General features: G+C 30.9%; 1 protein-coding gene across 1 annotated transcript; it reads left to right on the plus strand.

Moving 5' to 3' along the window:
• Nucleotides 1-6,257: 6,257 nt before the first annotated feature.
• LOC112711261 (calmodulin calcium-dependent NAD kinase) lies at nt 6,258-13,907 on the plus strand. Its single transcript, XM_025763864.2, has 9 exons — nt 6,258-6,422; nt 6,547-6,735; nt 8,902-9,125; nt 10,625-10,686; nt 10,819-11,031; nt 11,639-11,768; nt 12,377-12,726; nt 12,997-13,141; nt 13,614-13,907. Exons 1-9 carry the CDS (start codon nt 6,410-6,412, stop codon nt 13,854-13,856), a joined length of 1,569 nt encoding a protein of 522 aa, XP_025619649.1. The 5' UTR covers nt 6,258-6,409; the 3' UTR covers nt 13,857-13,907.
• Nucleotides 13,908-20,135: the final 6,228 nt, after the last annotated feature.

Below are 20,135 nucleotides of genomic sequence, written 5' to 3' on the forward strand. Positions count from 1 at the left end.
TATAAGAGAAATAAATAGAGGGACAATTGAAAATAATTTTGGTGGAGCAACCGCTGCAATAAGAGAGGAAATAAAAGAGCGTTGTATGCAAGAAGCAACTCAAAAAAGATTTGCAAATATAATTAGAATCTGCTGTCAGGATAATGAAGAGATACCCCAAAAATATGGGCTTAATAAAAATTTTCAGAGAAAGAGAAAATATCAATTTAGAAAAAGAAAATACTATCCAAACTGGAGAAAAAAGAGGTATTTTAGAACAAGAAATAACAATAAAAACAAAAGGCAAAAAAGTGACTATTGCCCAAATAAAAAAGAAAACTGTAAGTGCTGGTATTGCCAAGAAGAAGGACATTATGCAAATGAATGTCCGAAAAAGAAGGATAAAAAAGATCTTACTAAACAAATAGAAATTGCTAAGTCTTGTTTTATGGAACCTTTAGAGGAATCTGATGATAACCTAGACTATATTTTTGAATATGTCTCAGAAACAGACTCAGAGATTGAGTAATAATGCCACATTTATTACTATAAAAATAACAGAAAAATTTATAAATGCTTTTATAGATTCTGGAGCAACACAATGCTTTGCTAGTTCAAACATAAAACTTGATTGGAAAAAATTAAAGAAACCATTAAGAGTTAGAATAGCTGACAAATCAATACATAAAATTGACCAAAAAACAGAGATGACTGAAATTTTTATTCAAAATTATAGGTTCATTGTTCCATCTATATATATGTTAGATTCTGGAATGGATTTTATCATAGGAAATAACTTTTTAAAACTATATCATCCATTCATTCAAGAATTAACATATATAGTTTTAAAAGCTCCACATGATTCTTCAATAAATCAAAAATCAAAACGTATAAAAATACCAACTACTACTATAGATAAGATCTTAAAATTTAAAATATTTTCTATATTAGAAACATGTTATTTAAATTTATACTTTCAGATAAACATTCCAAAAAATAATCTTGAAATAAAGATAGAGGAACTTTTGGATGAAATTTGTGCTGAAAATCCGTTAGATATTAAAAATACAAATAACGAATTAGTAAGCATTAAATTAAAAGATCCTATAAAAGAGATAAATGTTCCAAATAAAATTCCTTATTCTGCAAGAGATAGAGAAGAGTTCTCTTTAGAATGTAGAGATCTTTTGGAAAAAGGAATTATAAGATTAAGTAAAAGTCCTCATGCAGCTCCAGCCTTTTATGTCGAAAACAATAATGAAATTAAAAGAGGAAAACGAAGAATGGTTATTAACTATAAGAAGATGAATGAAGCAACTATTGGTGATGCTCATAAACTTCCAAGAAAAGATTCTATTTTAGAAAAAATAAAAGGAGCGACTTGGTTTTCATCTCTTGATGCAAAATCAGGATATTGGCAACTTCGTTTAGACGAAAAAACAAAGAAATTAACTACTTTTACTTGCCCAACAAAAGAATCAACAAGTGTGTTACTCTATGAATGGAATGTATTACCATTCGGATTAAAACAAGCTCCAGGTATTTATCAAAGATTTATGGAAGAAAATCTAAAAGAGTTAAATGAATTTGTTTTAGTGTACATTGATGATATACTAATTTTTACAAAACAGGATAAAGAAGATCATCTTCAAAAATTATTAATAGTTTTAGAAAGATGTAAGGAAAAAGGACTAGTTCTTAGCAAAAAGAAAGCAAGAATAGCAAAACAAGAAATAGAGTTTCTTGGATTAATTCTATCCACTCAAGGAAAGCTAAAACTTCAGCCAAATGTCCTAGAAAAGGTAAATTTATTCCCTAATAAAATAGAAGATAGAAAATAATTACAAAGATTTTTAGGATGTATAAATTATATTTCTGATCAAGGATTTTTAAAGAATATAACAGAATACACTAAAAGCTTATTTCCAAAAATAAGTACTAAAAAAGAATGGAAATGGGATGAAAAAGACAGTATGCAAATTCAAAGGATTAAACAATTATGTGAAAAACTTCCAGAACTTTATATTCCAGAAGAAAATGACTACTTAATAGTAGAAACAGATGCTTCAGACATAACCTGGTCAGGATGTCTAAAAGCTAAGAAAGCTATAAAAAGTTTGGAACAAGAAAAAGAATCACTAGATTCTAAATATTCCCCAAAGGAATTACTTTGCAGGTATAATTCAGGGACTTTTACTCCAACAGAACGGAGATATACCACTCATGAAAAGGAAACTCTAGCAGCAATTAAATCTCTCAAGAAATGGAAAATTGATTTACTACCCAGAGAATTTACATTAAGGACAGATTCAAGTTATCTAACAGGTTTCATACGATATAATTTAAAAGTTGATTATAATCATGGACGATTGGTAAGATGGCAATTATTTTTGTTACAATATCCAATAAAAATTGAATATATTAAAGGTGACAAAAATGTTATTGCAGATACATTAACAAGAGAATGGAGTTCGTCTACAACGCATTAGATCAAGAAATTCAGAAATACGAAGAAGAACTTGAAAAATGCAAGCATTGTCAGCAAATAAGGATACAGATCCAATCCCTCAAAAAGGCCATCGAAGCAATGAAATCAACACAACAACCAAAACCATCAGAGTTCAGCCAGCTAAGCGTGGTGGACAAATCAGGTGAAAAAATTCCAAAAAATAAAACAATTGCTGAAATTATCAAAAAATCCACCCAAGATAAAAAATATTATGTAATTTATAATGGCCCCATGAAAGGAGTATATGATGCTTGGGAGAAAGCAGCACCATTTACACATCAATCAAGGATAATTCATAAAGGAGGGTTTTTAACACTGGAAGAAGCAAAGGAATCTTTCAGGGAATATGAAGCTCTTCATCCAGAGCAAACCCTAAAAAGAGTAGATAAAGCTCCAATTCAAACCCAGAGAACAGGAATAATAAGAAACATTCCTACAAGGGCCGAAATCAAGGAAAAGAAAAGGGTCTGTAGATCAAATCTCAGAGAAACCCTTAACATAGTCCTAAATTGGACTGAAGAAAAAAGGGCAATCTTGGGATATTATCCTATTGCCAAAGAACAGCTAACAAAGCTAGTTATATTTCCAGAGGCTTCCCCATCTGACACCTATCAGTTTTTCCAGTATGGATTAATTGATACAATTTTAATTTTTAATGATTTGAAAATTATTAGTGAGTTTCCTGCAGGATTTATTGATGCAGTAAAGAGATTTAAAAATATGATTGACAACGTAAATCCAAGGGATATATCCCTAAAATTTACGAATAGTCAACCTATTTTTAATGAAGAAGAAGAATGCTTGGTTCCAGCACATCAAGTAATCTTCATGTCCGTCTTCCCAGGAAATTTTCAACCAATTGATCAAGTTCAAGATTTAACAATCTACAGTCATGAAGGAAGACTAGCCAGTACACTAGCAAGGGTCTTCGAAAGAACTCAAAAGATAACAAGGGAATCTCACGCAAGAATCAACTATAAAAGCAGAAATACTTTGCTTGTGTCCAGTAAAAGGAATGAAATTGAAGAAAGAGAGATGAGACTCTTAGTGGAATTTGAATCAGCATTCTACAACTTATCTGGACTCTTAGAAAAGCTCTGCGAAGGGATAAAGAGGAATCTCTGCTATTTGATAAAAGACAGAGAAGACCACAAGTGCCAGCTATGTGTCTCAGAGTTATCTGAAGAAAGCAATAATAAAACGGAATCAACCCACATGATAAAGGAAGAAGACAACGCATCTGAAGGTCACATGATGAAAGAGGAGGACAGCACATCTGAAGCATCTCTCAACATTATTGCATAGTGACGTAAGCGCTTAGGTCATAGAGCACCAACAATGTAGCTGGTGCAAGATAATAAACAATGACGTAAGCAATGACGTCATAAGAAGGGTAAGGATGGGAATTGTCCATCAGACCCAACCATTATAAATAGGTTGCTTAGGCAATTGTAGAAGGGATCAAACAATAGAAAGCAGAAGGCTAAGAGTACTCATATGCTAGGAGAGCAAGGAGGAAGCGGCCGAGGCGATTCTATAGTTTGAAGAAGAATTCCCTTAGGAAAAACCAATTCTAAACTCCCCTCTGGAGTTAGTATCTACAATCTCCCCTCTGGAGATAAAAACATCTTATGTAAAATATTCTAAATAAAGGAAGTTTTTCTCCAGAAAGGTACGCCTTTATCTTAATCTCATAGTTATGAATTATTTAGAAAGCTTAGAATTAACGGAAGAATCTGATTATTATAGATTATCTGCCTTATTAGATAATGAAAAATAGGCTGTTCTAAAAACGGAATTAAATCTCAAATCAAATGAAAATTTTAATAAACAAAATCTTTTAAAAGAAGTCTTTAATAGAAAAAATATAATATACTATGGAAAAATTCAACTTGAAGCCCCTATAAAGATAAAATCTGCTAATGGAGAACTTGAAATAGCTTTGATAAATGATGAAGAATTGAGTAAACAGATTGAGAAAATTAAGGATCAACAAAAAAGATCTAAAATTGGATGGATTCATATTAGTACTATACAAGTCTTAATCAAATCTACATATATGAAAGGAATTAATTCACCAATAAGCTTAGCAATCTGTGACAAAAGAATTACTGATGACCCAATAGATCAAATAATTGGAATTGTTCATGGAAACTTGGCAAACGTAAATCTTAAATTCAATGCCCATCTTGGATATGCTATACCTTTATCAACTGAAAATCTTGGAAGATCTATAAGTTTGGCTTATAAATTTCACAGAAAGAATCTAATGGAACACGACGATGAACCATTTTCAATTACATATGCAATAAATTATGCTTTAACAAATAGCCATCATAGTATAATATTTAAAAACAGAGAAAGAATTTATGTCGATGAATTATTTCAGAAAATTGTAAAAACAGAAATACCAAAATATAAAGCTATTGAAAACCCAGTTCTTTTACTAAAAGAACCATCAGGAAAATTAGTTTCATCGAATTTCCAAATAAGAGAATCCAAAATTAATAGCCCTTTAAGTTTATCTAAGTTAAAGATTAAAGAAGAAAATTCTGAAATAAAAGAATTAACAAAAAAGGTCGAAAAATTAAATGAAACCCTAAACACTAAGTTATGACAATAAATAAAGAGAAAATATATGTAACCTATCAAGATAAGAAACAAGAGCTCTTTGAAAGAGAAAATCGGTTGGATTATTTACAGTTTTCTGAAATAAATCAAAGAGCATTTAAAGCTCTAAAAATAATCTATGACAAATTGAAAGGAGAAGTTGAAGAGTTAGAAAAATTAATAGAATCTCTAGAAAATAGTGATGAATCGATGATAGAATTTGCAGAAATTCTAAAATAAATAATGAAGTATACAAAGATTGAAAGACCAGAAAACAAAATAAAAAGAAAAAGGGCGAAAAAATTAAAAAGTAAAATAAAGGAGTATAAAAGGGAATTAAATAATCTTCAGTTCGAAATTAGTGACCTTATAATAGAAAGGATAGAAATAAGAACAAATATAAACAAGTTAGAACTAAACTTAAAAAATTTATAAATGCTTGAAACACCATATTATGACTTAAAAGAATTAAAGCTGTTGAAAGAAAAAATGGAAAATGAAGTTGAAAAATTAAAAAGATATTTAGAAACAACAGAAAGTGTAGAAATAAAAGAAGTTTTGGAAGATTTGAAAAATTATATTAAAGAAAAAGACAAACAGATAAAAGATTTTATATACAATAATCAAAGCAAAAAAGAATATTATAAACTAAAACAAGATTAAAAAACTATAAAAATTAGTAATAGTAGAAATGTTCAATACTTTGAAAAAGAAATTGCATTTAAAAAATTGGTATCAGAGCCAAGTTAACGATTAAGGGTAACACTTTCTCTTTAAGTAACACTTTTAGTGACACGCTTTTAAATCAATAAAAGATAAAAATCTATAAATCTGTACAAAAGTACATCTGTACAGTAGATGGACCTACAAAAAATACAGTATACATGCCACTTCTAAGGAAGGATTAAACCCTGATCATAACACTTAAATAATAACTTAAACAATTGCCACACTAATACTAAATCACATATAGTTATAACTTTATAATAATAATTCATAATAAACATCACTTTTGTATTTGCATATACATTAATTTTAAAAATTTGACAATAAGAAACACGTTTGGAGACCCAATATCAAGTTGATCTTGAAATATATATATATATATATATATATATATATATATATATATATATATATATATATATATATATATAAAATAAGTGCCAACCACTCCCTTTCGAGAGACACAATAATAACGCCAAAATAATTGAAGGCCACCCAGCACCGATATAATAATAATCTTCACTTGTTAGCTTCTCCGCCCATATTTCTCTATCCATATTCTATACTCCTCAACTCCAGCTAGAGATGCAGCTGCAAGGTAATTAATTCACCAAAATCTTAGATCATAGTTACTACTCTTAGCAACAAATAAAGTTAAATACATGTGTTGAAAAAAGAAGACCACATCATGAAGATTGATTTCTATGACCTGTGTCTTTCAGGTGGTTCTGGTGGAAAAGCAATCAACCTCACACATGTTCTGGTTGCGTCGTTTGCCGGATTGATTGCCGCGGCGGCCGCCTCACGATTCCGGCGGCAGAATTCTAATAAGGATAAGAAGATTATCCCCAATCTAGATAGAACAGAATCTGGGCGTGTTGGAAAGCTTGAAAAGTTCTCTCACTATGTTGGTAAGTTTTAATTTGAAGGCCTTAATTATTATCACTTGCTAAATCATCTGTGAAATACTCACTAATAGATAAATAAAGTAGTACCACACACAAAAGAAACACAATCAGAGAATTCAAGGATGAAATAATGTACATTAACATAAAAATTTAAGTTGTGTTCTTTAGCTGGAAATTCATATTCACTCAAAAGATTACACTTTTCTTATATACATGATAGTTTGTTTATTACTTTCTTTAGTTTTGATAGTTTCCTTTTCCGTTTCTTCTAAGTCGGTTCACAGTAACGGCATATCGCACATATCTAGGGGTTTTCTTTTCGTCTCAGTATACAGAAAAAAAAAAAAGAAAAAAAAAAGAAAGTTTAGAGCCGTTGAATATATGGGCTCTTATATTCTTAAATTTTTTGGTGTCTGAACAAAAATTAAAGAAACTAAAAAAGTAAAGAAAAGACAGATAGGAAATCTCTAACTCAAGCAATATTTATAGCAATGTTACTAAGAAAATCAAACCACTCAATATATTTGACTTCAAATTCTAAACTTTGCCATCGGATCGACCACATTATTTTTCTCTCGAAATACTGGGCTAAAATGAGGCTAATTAAAAAAAAATTATGTGTAATTCATCATTATAAATTATTGGTGTGTTTTTTTTGAATATGAATTAATTTTTATTTTTTAAATTTTGAGTAACAAGTCGGATTCTCAGATTTAGAGAATAAAAAAATTTGAGAGTCAGATTTTATAGGGTTACAAATCTAAAGATCATATTTGTATATTAAAAAAAATTAAAATAAAAAAATTTAAATCTGACCCTCAGATTTATATTTTTTTAAAAAAAATTAAAACCACAAATCTAAGGGTTCAGATTTGTAATTATCAACAAAAAAAAAATTAAAACACCACAAATCTGACCCTCAAATTTGTGATATCCATATAAATCCAAAACACACAAAATTTCCACCTTATTTAAAAACACCACTTCCTACCTTCATATTAAAAATACAAAGTGCCAAAATGAATCTCTTATTCTCTGTCAAACATTCCATGAATACTGTATGTCTTTTTCTTAGATGATATGACATTTAACCTACCCGGTATTATATATCTTTTTCTTTTATTTAAATGTCTCAATTTATTTATTCTCAAACATTTATTTTGTTGGGCAACATTTTCAAACTCTTAAACGTAGTACTATTATGACTGAAACATAAATACTTTCTCGGTCCACTATTGATGAGTAGTGGCAAAGACAGAAACATAGTAACAATGACTCGTATACATTCTGGGTCTTTAACTTTTGGGTAGAGTAGAGATGTGTGTTTTATTAATTTATGGTATTTGAAAACATTTTGTCAATGGAATATTATAAAATATAAATTGTTCATAGTAGTGATTTTGGTAACTATAGTACTTTTTCTGTTATTGTAATTTTAAATTTCAATATTATTTTTGTAATTTCTTAAAAAATGTTAACATTTTTTCGGTACAGCGAAAATTGTCTATAGCACTTTTATAACCACTCAATTTTAAGTAAGAATTTTTATTTAAATAATAATAAAAATAATATTAAAATTAAATTAATAGACAAGCTAAAGCAATAAAACAAAAATAACTTTTAGTCGTGAAAAAAATAACTTTTAATTTATGTTTTTATAGCAATTATATATTTATTATTATTGTTATATATTAAAATAGAAATTATATATTTGTATGGTTATTAAAAAATTTTTTATCGATAATTATATAATTATTATTAAAATTTTTTAATAATAAAGTTTAAATCAACGAAAGTCTAATTATCGATAAATATATTAACGATTTTTTTATTGTTGCTAAAATAGCGCTAAAAGTTATTTATTTATTTTTCTATTAGCGAGGGGCCCTTTCTTGTTTATGGGAACACTAAGTTGGTGTATCTCGTGAGGTTGAAGCGTGATTATGCATAAATTTGTCTTTTATTTATTTTTTTAAAATAAGTTTTAATATTATATTATAAAATGATTTGTTCAAAATTTGAAACTAATAAATAATCATATATCTAAAAAACGTACTTACCAAATAAACAAAATGAAGATTGATTAGGTCCAGCTAAATATTTGGTCAAAACATTATTTGACGTTGACAATTAATAATTTTGTTCTAATCAAAACTGTATTTTGTATAGCGAGGCAAATGGGATTCGAAGATGTGAATGAGGTGCCAGAGCTTTGTAGATTGGCCCATGAGTATTTAAGAAAGGCCAAAGGATGTGAAGAAAATATCTACGAATATTTGGCCAATGAAAGGGACCCTGATGCTTTATACTTAAAATTGATAGATGAGTTTGATAGATGCATCCTCACTTACTTTGCATTTCACTGGAACCATGCTTCTTCTCTCATTAGCCAGGTAATTAATCACTTTTTATCTCTCTTTTTCTTTGTTGCTATGCCTAACTTCTTTTCATGCCTAGATATTATCTTTGAATGAGTGGATAATATTCTTATTGTTAGTTATACGAACTTTTTATATCTTCAATCTCAGTGAATTGAAGACAGTTGTTCATCTTTTATAATTAAAAAAGGAGAACTCAAACGTGTGAGAATAATAGAGTGCTATACTTGCATTAGAATTTAGATGTATCTTTTTTAAATTAAAATATTATGCTAACTCATCTAGATAGTTCACCAAATTTAATAAGGACCACATATTATATTTTAATATTTTATACAAATAGTGTACATACAAGAAAAATTTATTGTTTAAATTCGAAATGTGTGGATGGTATGACTAACCGCCAAAATAATGAGTTGATCAAGAATGGGAATCATGTATCTAACATACTTGATTATATTTTCTTGAGAGAGAATTGATGATAGGTTGAAATAATAGCGAATTCGGATTTATTCTCTCTATGTATATATTAGCCAACATTACTTAACATTAGCAAGGTTTTTTTTTAATTTTAAATATTTTTTTAAGATTGAGAGTTTAAGGCTAAGAATTTATGATTTTAATTTTTAAGTTAGGAAAATTTAAGGTAAAAAAAATTAGTTGAAAAAAATTGATTTTTCTAATATTAATTAAATAAATAATTAAGTACAAGAGTCTTTTCTTATTTTATTTACCTTTGTTATATATCGTTAGATTTTACTCGCTATGAAATGGTAAAGAAATAGAGTGATATAGAAAAATAATTACAGCATGTAAGCGGGGTCCAATTCTTCCTTATTCAATGAAAGGTTTTTGTCATATATAGCTGTTGTTATTTAAACCAATGACAAGGCTAATAATCCGACATAATATAATCAAAATTATTGTTCACATATAAATTCATGTCACCCCTAAGATGGATGTTGAAAATTATTTATCAGCGTCAATATCGCTCTGCTGATGCGGCATTTGTTGACTCCAGAACGTTTAATGTTTAAAAAAATATAACTTCATGCATTAAATGAGTGGTTATTATTAGAATGAAAATGTTAATTTTAATATTAACGAATTGAATGGTTATTAGTTTGATGAATTTTGTAAACAATTATTAGTGGTCTAGGAGATTAGAGCCACTAAACAACAGCCACCATGGTTGGTTTAGTGGTAAGTAGCAGTGCACAAATATATCATATCTAAGTCAAGTTCCATATGATAATTTATTTAAATCCTAATAATAACTTAATAAGTATGTTTAGTGGAGTAATGTCAGAATTAATTTTTTCAAGTTAATATTAATTAATTTTTTAAAATTGTTTTATTTATTTTAAATTCTAAATGTAAATTTTAAAATTTAAATCTTTAAAAAAATAAGAATTTTTTATACTTTTTCTGTTTAGGGGTATCAAGTTACAAGAAAGCCTTCTCTCTCTTCTCTCTTTCTAATTTTTTTTTTTTTTTTTGTGTCTTAATCATAGGTACTAAGTATTGATTCCGGGCAGAAAACAAAGCTGAGGAACATTCTATTGGCAGCTACAAGGTAAATCATTTTATAAATTCACAGAAATGAAAAAAGAAGAAAATGATTAAAATTTGAGTTATATTTTGTTATATAATAAACGTTACAATGTTGAAATTGGAATATTGATGATTAAAGAGAAAATACATACAGGAATCAAAGATTTGAGAGAATAACGAAGAATTTGAAGGTAGCAAGAGTTTTCAACACATTGGTGGAAGAGATCAAAGCAATAAAAGGTGACTCATCGCATTGTACGGAAGTGATGGTCCCCATTGCCCATAGTGAGAGGAGCCCTGTTCTGCTTCTCATGGGTGGTGGCATGGGTGCTGGCAAGAGCACCGTTCTTAAGGACATTCTTAAAGAGTAATTCATCATCACAATTTTTTTAATCAAGTCTTTAGTTAAGTCTCATTTTGGTCCTTGACATTGGCGAATTACATTAATTTGGTCTTAACTTCTCAATTGCTACAATTTGGTTCTCCAAATTGAAAAAAAGTGTATCAATATAGTCTCTCATCAACGTCATTAGTGAGATAGCTCAAGTATTACTATGTTGAACATATTAAAACAATGTTGTACACATTTTGACGCTAAAAGAACACTAAATGATGTCATTTTAGAGCTTGAACAATATTAAAAATAAGGGGTATAACGTTTTACTATTGTTCAAACCTTCGAACGATGTCATTTAGTGCATTTTTTAGCGCCAAAATGTAACCACATCGTTTTAATATGTCTAGCATGATAAGACTTGAACTACACCACTAACAAGGTTGAGTTCTGACGACAAAAAATATACAGAGATTATATTGATGATTTTTTTTAACCTAAAGAACTAAATTATGGCAATTGAAAAGTGAGAAATGAAATTAGTGTAATTCGCCAATCTTAAAGACGAAAATGAGACTTAACTCCTCAAATTTCATATTCTTATAGTTTGGATCTAACATGTATGAAATGAAATTGACAGATCATTTTGGTCTGGAGCAGCTTCAAATGCAGTACTTGTTGAGGCAGATGCTTTCAAGGAGAATGATGTCATTTATAGAGCCCTTAACTCAAGAGGTCACCATGATGACATGCTCATGACTGCTGAATTGGTATTATCATTCATCCTAAACACAATCTTCTAAAGGATATTATATTTATATAGAAATTGAAAATAAATAAAGTTGTAAATTCAAGTTATGATAAGAGTAAATGACAAATTATTCTTTCTGTACAAAATATATACACATATTTAAGAATAATATATTTTGTTTTAGTTTTATTGAATAACGTAGATTAAATTTATCACTTTTAAATGAGTAAAATACTATATTTTACTATGAGAAATTTGTGAAATTTTTTTAATTATAAAATATGTAAATTAATTTAATACTCGTAAAAGATTGAATTAATATACAATAGTATCTAAATGTTTGACAAAACTACCCAACAAACTATTCGTTTTGATAATTTTGTTAAATTAATTTAATATTTAATATGTATATATTGAATTAGTTTATATATTTTAAAATTATGATATCAGTACTCAAAATTTTTTATAGTAAAAAAAATATAGTTTACTATTTTCAAATTTTAAAAGATTATTTTGTCCTTTTGTATCTTTGATAAAATTTCTATAAGATTATTAGTCATGCATGTTATACCATTCTAAAGTAGCTTTTAAGTAATGAAAACATTGAATTCTGAAAATCTGAAACAGGTGCACCAATCATCAACTGATGCAGCATCATCTCTACTGGTGACAGCTCTAAATGAAGGGAGAGATGTGATCATGGATGGAACCTTATCATGGGAGCCTTTTGTGGAGCAAACTATTTCCATGGCAAGAAATGTTCACAAATGCAGGTACCGAATGGGGGTTGGCTATAAAGTTTCAGAAGAAGATGGAACCATAACTGAAAACTACTGGGAGGAAGTGAATGAGACAGAAGAAAATGATGAAGCGGAGGAAAATTGTAACGGAAAATCTCGCCGCAATCAAAAGCCTTACAGAATTGAGTTAGTTGGTGTAGTTTGTGATGGCTATCTTGCTGTTGTTAGAGGCATTAGGTACGTATATTAATATTCAAAAATGTTATTTTTATGTTAAAATTAGTTATTAAAATTGGCTATTAATATATTTGTATTGTGATATTTAATTTATTTTTATCGTATATTTTATATTAATAACTGATTTTAGTATACACCTAATATGATTAATTAATATTATATATTTCTTGTGATTATAATTAGTATTACTTGGGTAGTTAATATAATGTGATTATAGCATATATAGTAGTTCTAACACTTTTTTCTTATTGCTGAATTTGAATTTGACAGGAGAGCTATCATGTCAGGCAGGGCTGTAAGGGTAAATTCACAATTGAAGTCTCACAAAAGATTCGCTAATGCATTTCCAAGATATTGCAACCTTGTGGATAATGCTAGGCTATATTGCACAAATTCCATTGGTGGTCCACCAAAGGTAAAAATAAAAAAAAAAATTGAAAAAAACGTGCTTTTTATTCTTTTGATGAAGCGATCTATGAGAAATATCCCCGTGAATTCTAAAAAAAATTAGTTGCACATTTAAAAGGTTTTAAAAATTTTTAATTATTAAATTATTTTTAATCTTTTATATTATTAGAAAAACCAATCACATTATATTCTGTTAAATTATTTTTTAAAGGGCACAAAAAAATTATCTTTTCTAAAAAAAATTCTCTAATTCTCTATTATTATTTAATAATCATATAAAAGTTTTTAAAAATTTTAAATTTTTTAAATCATGTTCTCCACATAGAAAATAAAAATTTAAGAATTGATTTGATAATTAAAATTTGTTGCATAATTCTTTATCAGTTAATTCGGAGTATTGCTCAACGATTTGTTTTACAATATTTTACGATGGAAATTAGTCTGACTTTGTTGTAAAATGATACTATATATGTTTACAGCTCATAGGGTGGAAGGACGGTGATAACAATCTACTGGTGGATCCTGAAGATATCAAATGCTTGAAAAAGATAGCAAGTTTGAATGCTGAAGCCGATTCCATCTATGAACTTTACAAGGATCCCAGCCCTATAATGAAACCTGGTTCTGTTTGGAAAGACATTGTTTTGGCACCTTCAAGGTCAAGTGATCAAAAACACTTGAGGGAATCCATTCATAAAATAGAGAAAACCTTGAGAAAATAGAACACCATATTTTTGTAACATATTTTGCAGTCAATCACTTTAAAATTTAAATTGTGCATAACTTTTTCCTCCTTATTTCTGGAAAATTGTGCATATTAAGAATCAGAAATGCTCCAAAAACAACTTAACTTATAATTAAGTTTCAATCAAGTCCTGTTAAAATAGAAAATTCGTTAAAATATGTAACACATTGTTTGGCTGACTTTTTTGGATATAGAAAGAAAATTAGTGTTACACAATGAAATGAAGGTGGATAAAGTATTTACACTGATATAATCTCAGTACAAAATGCAGATTGCGATTTGATTTCCTTTCTTTTAAAAAAAAATTTAAATATTGCAAAACGCAGGTTGCGTTTTACTCATTTTTTTCATTTAGAATACTACAAAATTTAGGTTGCGTTTTGAATTTTTAATTTTAAAACCTGCAAAATGCATGTTGTGCTTTGTTGCTTTTTTTAAATTATAAATAGTAGGTCACATTTTGCATAATTAAAATATTTTAATTCGAGAGTCTTGCCTATAAATACCATTGTCATTCATCTTTTTTATATTTGTGATTTTTTTTTTATGATAATTAGTAGTGTCAAAAAAATTGGGTGAGATGAGGTAGAGGCTATATGGAAGGTATTGTAAATTTGTGAGTGCATTATAATGGTGAGATCATACTAAATGCACACGAACGAGTGACTTTTGTATGTGAATGTCTGTTTTCTTGCTATTTCGTGCACCATGAGTTTGTAAAGTTACAAAATGGTCTTTGGGAGAACATAGAAAGTCACATTTTAAAGAGGGTGGGCAACATTTTATACAAGAATCATGTACAAGTATTTGGTGAGCTAATACAGCTTTAAATAATGCCCATTACTGATGACGCATGTATACAACAGATGTTCTATATTTATCAACAAACTCGATTTCACGTGCCGATGATAGAGTTGTACTTTGAGTTTGAACAACATATGGGGCTCGTCACGGTTGGCAAGGAGTTGAATATGGATGAAATCAGAGACATAGCTTGGGAAGAAAATAACAATGACAGTGAAAAAGAATTCAAAGCCAACTATGAAGTTAATGATGAAAACAATGATGGAGACTAGGTAGACAATTCGACAGTGCAAAATGAAGCAGATGCAGTTGTCAACCAACATCCCTTTGGTGTTTCGTCATTTATGTGAGTTCTAGATCTTGCAGTCATGCATGCTTCGAAATTTTCTGAGTATACAAATATGGGTATGTTATGTTTATTCATTAATGTTGTCATTACCAGTTCTTTATTTAGCATTGACTGACTAATAGTAGTTTGCATATGAAAGGTCAAGGCAATGTTGTGGTGGAAGATGGTAAGTTTAGTATCATAATGAAATTTGGTTTTAGAGAATCGATGATCCCACAACCTTCGCCAACCTAACCTCTGCTGCGTTTCCATCGCCTTCACCTTCCAATCCTCCTCAATGCCAGTAAAACACATTTAATGCAAACAAGTAAAGCACAAATAGTATTCATGTATAACAGGTAAATCAACTAGCATTTAGACATATTATTCAAACAGGCATAACTCAAGTAATCAAAGCAAACAAGCGTGTAAAAGATGTATATAATGAATGTCTATCCTATTTGGATCGTGATATCACTTGTCGGTTCAAAATGCCAACCCGACACATGTTCGGGGATGTCGCCTTTCTGTCACGCTAGGGATATAGTGCCCTGCACACTCTTACAGCAGAGAATTTGCCACGTCAGGGAGATAGTGCCCTGCACACTATTGACCTGTGGATATAGTGTTCGACACACTCTTTCGCGTTATGGTGCCCAAGTTCACTCTTGCAGCAGAAAGATTATGTGAGCGGGAGATCGCCTCAATCCTTACATCTCAACAAAGGCAGGAGACTGCCTCGGACCCTACGCCGGCACCACTACCTTGACAAGCGGGAGACTGCCACAGTCCTTGCTTGAGGCGCATAGCGACTTACCAAAACAATGCATGTCATGTGAGCGGGAGACTGCCACATCCCTCACATCCGAACGTAGGTGGGAGCCTGTCACAGTCGCCACGACGGATAACAATGCATGTCACAATCACATAATCCATCTCAGAGGCCGCTGCTCATAGCACACTTCTGTTTATACTCATTCCATTAACCATAATCATTCATTTCAAGTTCCAATCTCATTGTCCATCATCAATATCTCAAGTTCATCATCAACCCGGTTCCCCATTAGTTCACAAGACAAATCCACCCAACTGACATACAAGCCTAAGTCACCGTCGTTTATAACCCGTATATAAATCCACCAATCTCAAATCATAAACACATCTATACTAGTCTTAAGGCCTAATTACTAGCCACAAGCCTTAATGAGAAGTTAAAGAATTTTAGAAAGTTAGAGAACCCTTAAAAGTGAAGGAAAAACATATTTTTAGCAAAATAGGAGTCTCGCGTACGCAAGCCCTCTGTCCGCGTATGTAGGGGTATGAAAATGGGTGGTCGCGTACGCGACACCCTGCTTGCGTACGCGAGTGTTCTAACTCAAATGGAATGCTCGCATCTCGTGTTAAAAATTCGCGTACGCAAACCTTGAAAACACATACTCGCATACGCAAGCTAGCGCCCACGTACGCAAGAGCACTTGGCAGTGACCAATACTCGCGTCCGTGCACAGTGTCGCGTACGCAAGCCTTAGCAGACTTAGAAAAATGTTAAAGCTGCAAAAATCAGATTTTTATATCAAACTTTAGATGCTCATAACTCCTCTACAAAACTCCATTTTTCTCAAACTTGACATCATTTTAAAGCTCTTAAAACCATCTTTAATTTAAAACAAAATCCAATTAATTTCGAAAACTGAGGATCAAGTTATGATCCATCAAAATTTACCAAAAATAGGTTTTTACCAAAAGTGACAATTCTCTAGTTTTCCAAAACTTTCAAAACCAAACCAAAACAAAACCTACTCAATTCAGCACAAACCACTACCACACACTACATTTTACCATTCTATTGCACTTCAATAAACTCTACCTCTATTTCACTCAATCTTTCTGACGAGCGGATATTTTATACACTTTTTGGCACTATTTTCTCAGTATTTTTAGTATGTTTTGTTACGTTTTATTATGTTTTAGTGAAAAAATCACCTTTTGGATGCTACTTTGAGTCTTTGTGATTTTTCTATAATTTTAGGTGATTTTTTGATGAATCTAGCAAGTTTTGGAAAAGTCTAATTCAGAGGCAAAGAAAGGACTGTAGATGCTGTCAACTCCTGACTTCCGTGAATTCAAACAAGCATTTCTGAAGCTATAGAGGTCTAATTACACGCTCTCAATGGCGTTGGAAAGCTAACTTTCGGGGCTTTCCAGCAATATATAATAGTCTATACTTGTCTTTAGAAATGAAGGTTCAAAACGGGCGTTAAACGCCCAAAACAACCCCTTTCTGGCTTTCAACTCCCCAAAGGAAGCAAGCTTGGTGTTTGGACGCCCAAAAGGGATCAAACTCGGTGTCCAACGCCCCAAGAGGAGCACTAGGACGTGAATTCACCCCAAGCTTAGCCCAAACACTCACCAAGTGGGTTTGGAAGTGGATTTTCGCACCCTTTAGCTTAGTTTATCACATTTTTTGTAATTTTTAATTATGAGTAACATCTTTTAGGTCTAGAGTTTTTATTATAAATAAGGAGACTTCCTTCTTCCTGAGGACTATGCCTCCCAGGGGGGATAAGCATAGACACATTACTTCTATTACTTCTGTAAAGCATGAGCAACTAAACCTCCTAAGTTAGGGTTAGGAGCTCTGCCGAATCTCATAGATTAATAATATTACTGTTTCTATTTCAATATGTCTGATTCTATTCTCTTATGCATTCTCATTCTTCAATCTCAATGAATTGGGGATAAACCGTGACATTCATCCTTGTTCTACATGGGTTCTGTGCAAGTTCTTACCCGGATAGCATTGAACTAAAGCTAGAAATGCATTGTAGATTCCAAGAGCATGCCTGCGCAACTTTGGATACGTGACATGAAATCCCGTTGACCGTGGGTTACTGAGGTCTCTGTGGCGGTAAGGCTAGAGTCAGAGAAGCAGCACTTTTTTATTCGGAAGATTTAACCTTGTCTGTTGCGTTTTGAGTAGGATCGTGAAGGGGAGTGGATTGCTTAGAGCTTCATCTTTGGCTACAGTGAGAAACCATGACTCAACTTGATGAGAGGACATGAGTTGCTTGGATATGGTAGACTGTTGTGGTTAGAAGAGATTAACTTGATGAGAGGACATGAGTTATTCATTTACGGCTGCCATTGAATGAATCATTCGTTATTGAAGTAGACAGTGAGAAAAGTTAATCTGAAAAGAATATGTATCTCCAAAGCCTTAACTAAATCATTATCATTTTTTTCATATCAATCTGGTATTTCGTTCTTTACTATTTTGTTTATGCTTTCAAACAAACAACCATCTTCTCTAATCACCTGACAAAGATTCATAGGGTAGCCATTGCTTGCTCAATCCGACAATCTCCGTGGGATTCGATCCTCACTCACCTAAGGTATTACTTGGACGACCCGGTGCACTTGTCGGTCTATCTGTACGAAGTTCGCGGAGTTCAATTTCGCGCACCACTTTCCACCATAATTCAATAAAAACAACAATTTCCAACTCAAGATCTTAATTATCAACAATTTGCACAATTTTAATCATGATAAACATCATTTATCATATCTCACCATAAATCCTCATAATTATCATTATTCAATCTTAATCTCAATAATTAACGCCATTCACCAACAACAACATCATAACTCATCAATATCCTTCATCAATCATCATAATAATAAACAACACCAATACTCATCATATTATCATCATACTTCACATATCACATATTTCGACACTCCATATCATCTTCTTCATCATCAAGCATAAATTTACACACAATTAATTATGCACCAACATCATTCAATCCTATCTTAGAGTCCACTAGCCTAAGTGTCCAGAAACATTACATATTACATAAAGAAAATCGAAATCATACCTTAGTTGATACCCACGTAACTCAAAACACCAAGCTCAATCTCAAATCTCCAAAACCATCAAGCTCACTCCAACAAACACCAAATCTCAATCTAACATCATATAATATATAAAACATCATTAGGGCTAACCCAAAACATCAAACCACAAGAGATTGAAGAGACTTACCTTATCCAACGAGATTAGGAGCAAAAACTAACAATATTCCAATGCTAGATCACCCATAAACAACCAAAACACAAAAGTCTACTAAAAAACAAAACTCAAAAATGCAAAAATATTAGGGTAGAAAACTGGAGTGTGAGTTTTGAGTTTCTACCTACAAACCTTATTTAGAAATGACAAGCTTAGCGAGAGCTTTGCATGGCCGTAAATGGCTCATCAATCGAAGCTCCGTAGCTCAAGATATGGCAAAAAAAAGGAGGAGATGAATAGTGAAACTCTCTTCTTTCTTTCTTCTCTCAACTTAGCACCTCCCCTCTCTTGTTTGTGCTAAAAGTGGCAAGGTTGGCCACTTAAATATGAATATATATGTTGGGTTTCGGTCCAAGTCTGGTCCAACCCAGTAACGTTTTAGGTCCGTTTGGTCAACTTTGGGCCAAAACCTTTAAGATTAACGTTCGGTTTTCGATTCTAAATTATTTTTGTCCTTTCAAAATAATAAATTCAATTTTTAAAATCTTATTTTCTCAATACGCGGTACCGGCTAGACTAGAGCCAATATTGCCGGCTTAAGCGCCAGTACACATTTTTACAAAAATTTTTCATAAAAAATACATTTTTTTCACTCAGAAAAATTCATTAAATTCAAATTTCACCTTTTTATTTTCAAAATATCATTTCTATATTTTTGAACCTATTTTGGACAGTTAAAAAATTATTTTATTAAAACGGTTATTCTAGTTCTTAAAACTTTATAGTTAATGTATTTTGTACTATGTTCCTTCATCATTGTAGCTTGTTCCTTTGAATCAAATGAAAAGATTTATCAAAAAAATCTCCTTGCAAAAGTGAAGGTGGCAGCAGTTCTAAACAGATTGAAGATCCCTCATGTCCATTGCTGCAACACAAGCAAGCAACTTTGAATAGAGTGAAAGGCTCACTTGACTGCTCTCAATTGGAGATTAACTGGCATTTAAATCCTCCGTGATTTCACCATTCTATGTATTTTAATGAATCAATTACAAGAGATTGAAAAATTGGCAAAACACGGGCCAAATATTTAATATCAATTGTACTATAAGCAT

The sequence above is a fragment of the Arachis hypogaea genome, chromosome 9, assembly GCF_003086295.3.
Source record: "Arachis hypogaea cultivar Tifrunner chromosome 9, arahy.Tifrunner.gnm2.J5K5, whole genome shotgun sequence".
Taxonomy (NCBI): domain Eukaryota; kingdom Viridiplantae; phylum Streptophyta; class Magnoliopsida; order Fabales; family Fabaceae; genus Arachis; species Arachis hypogaea.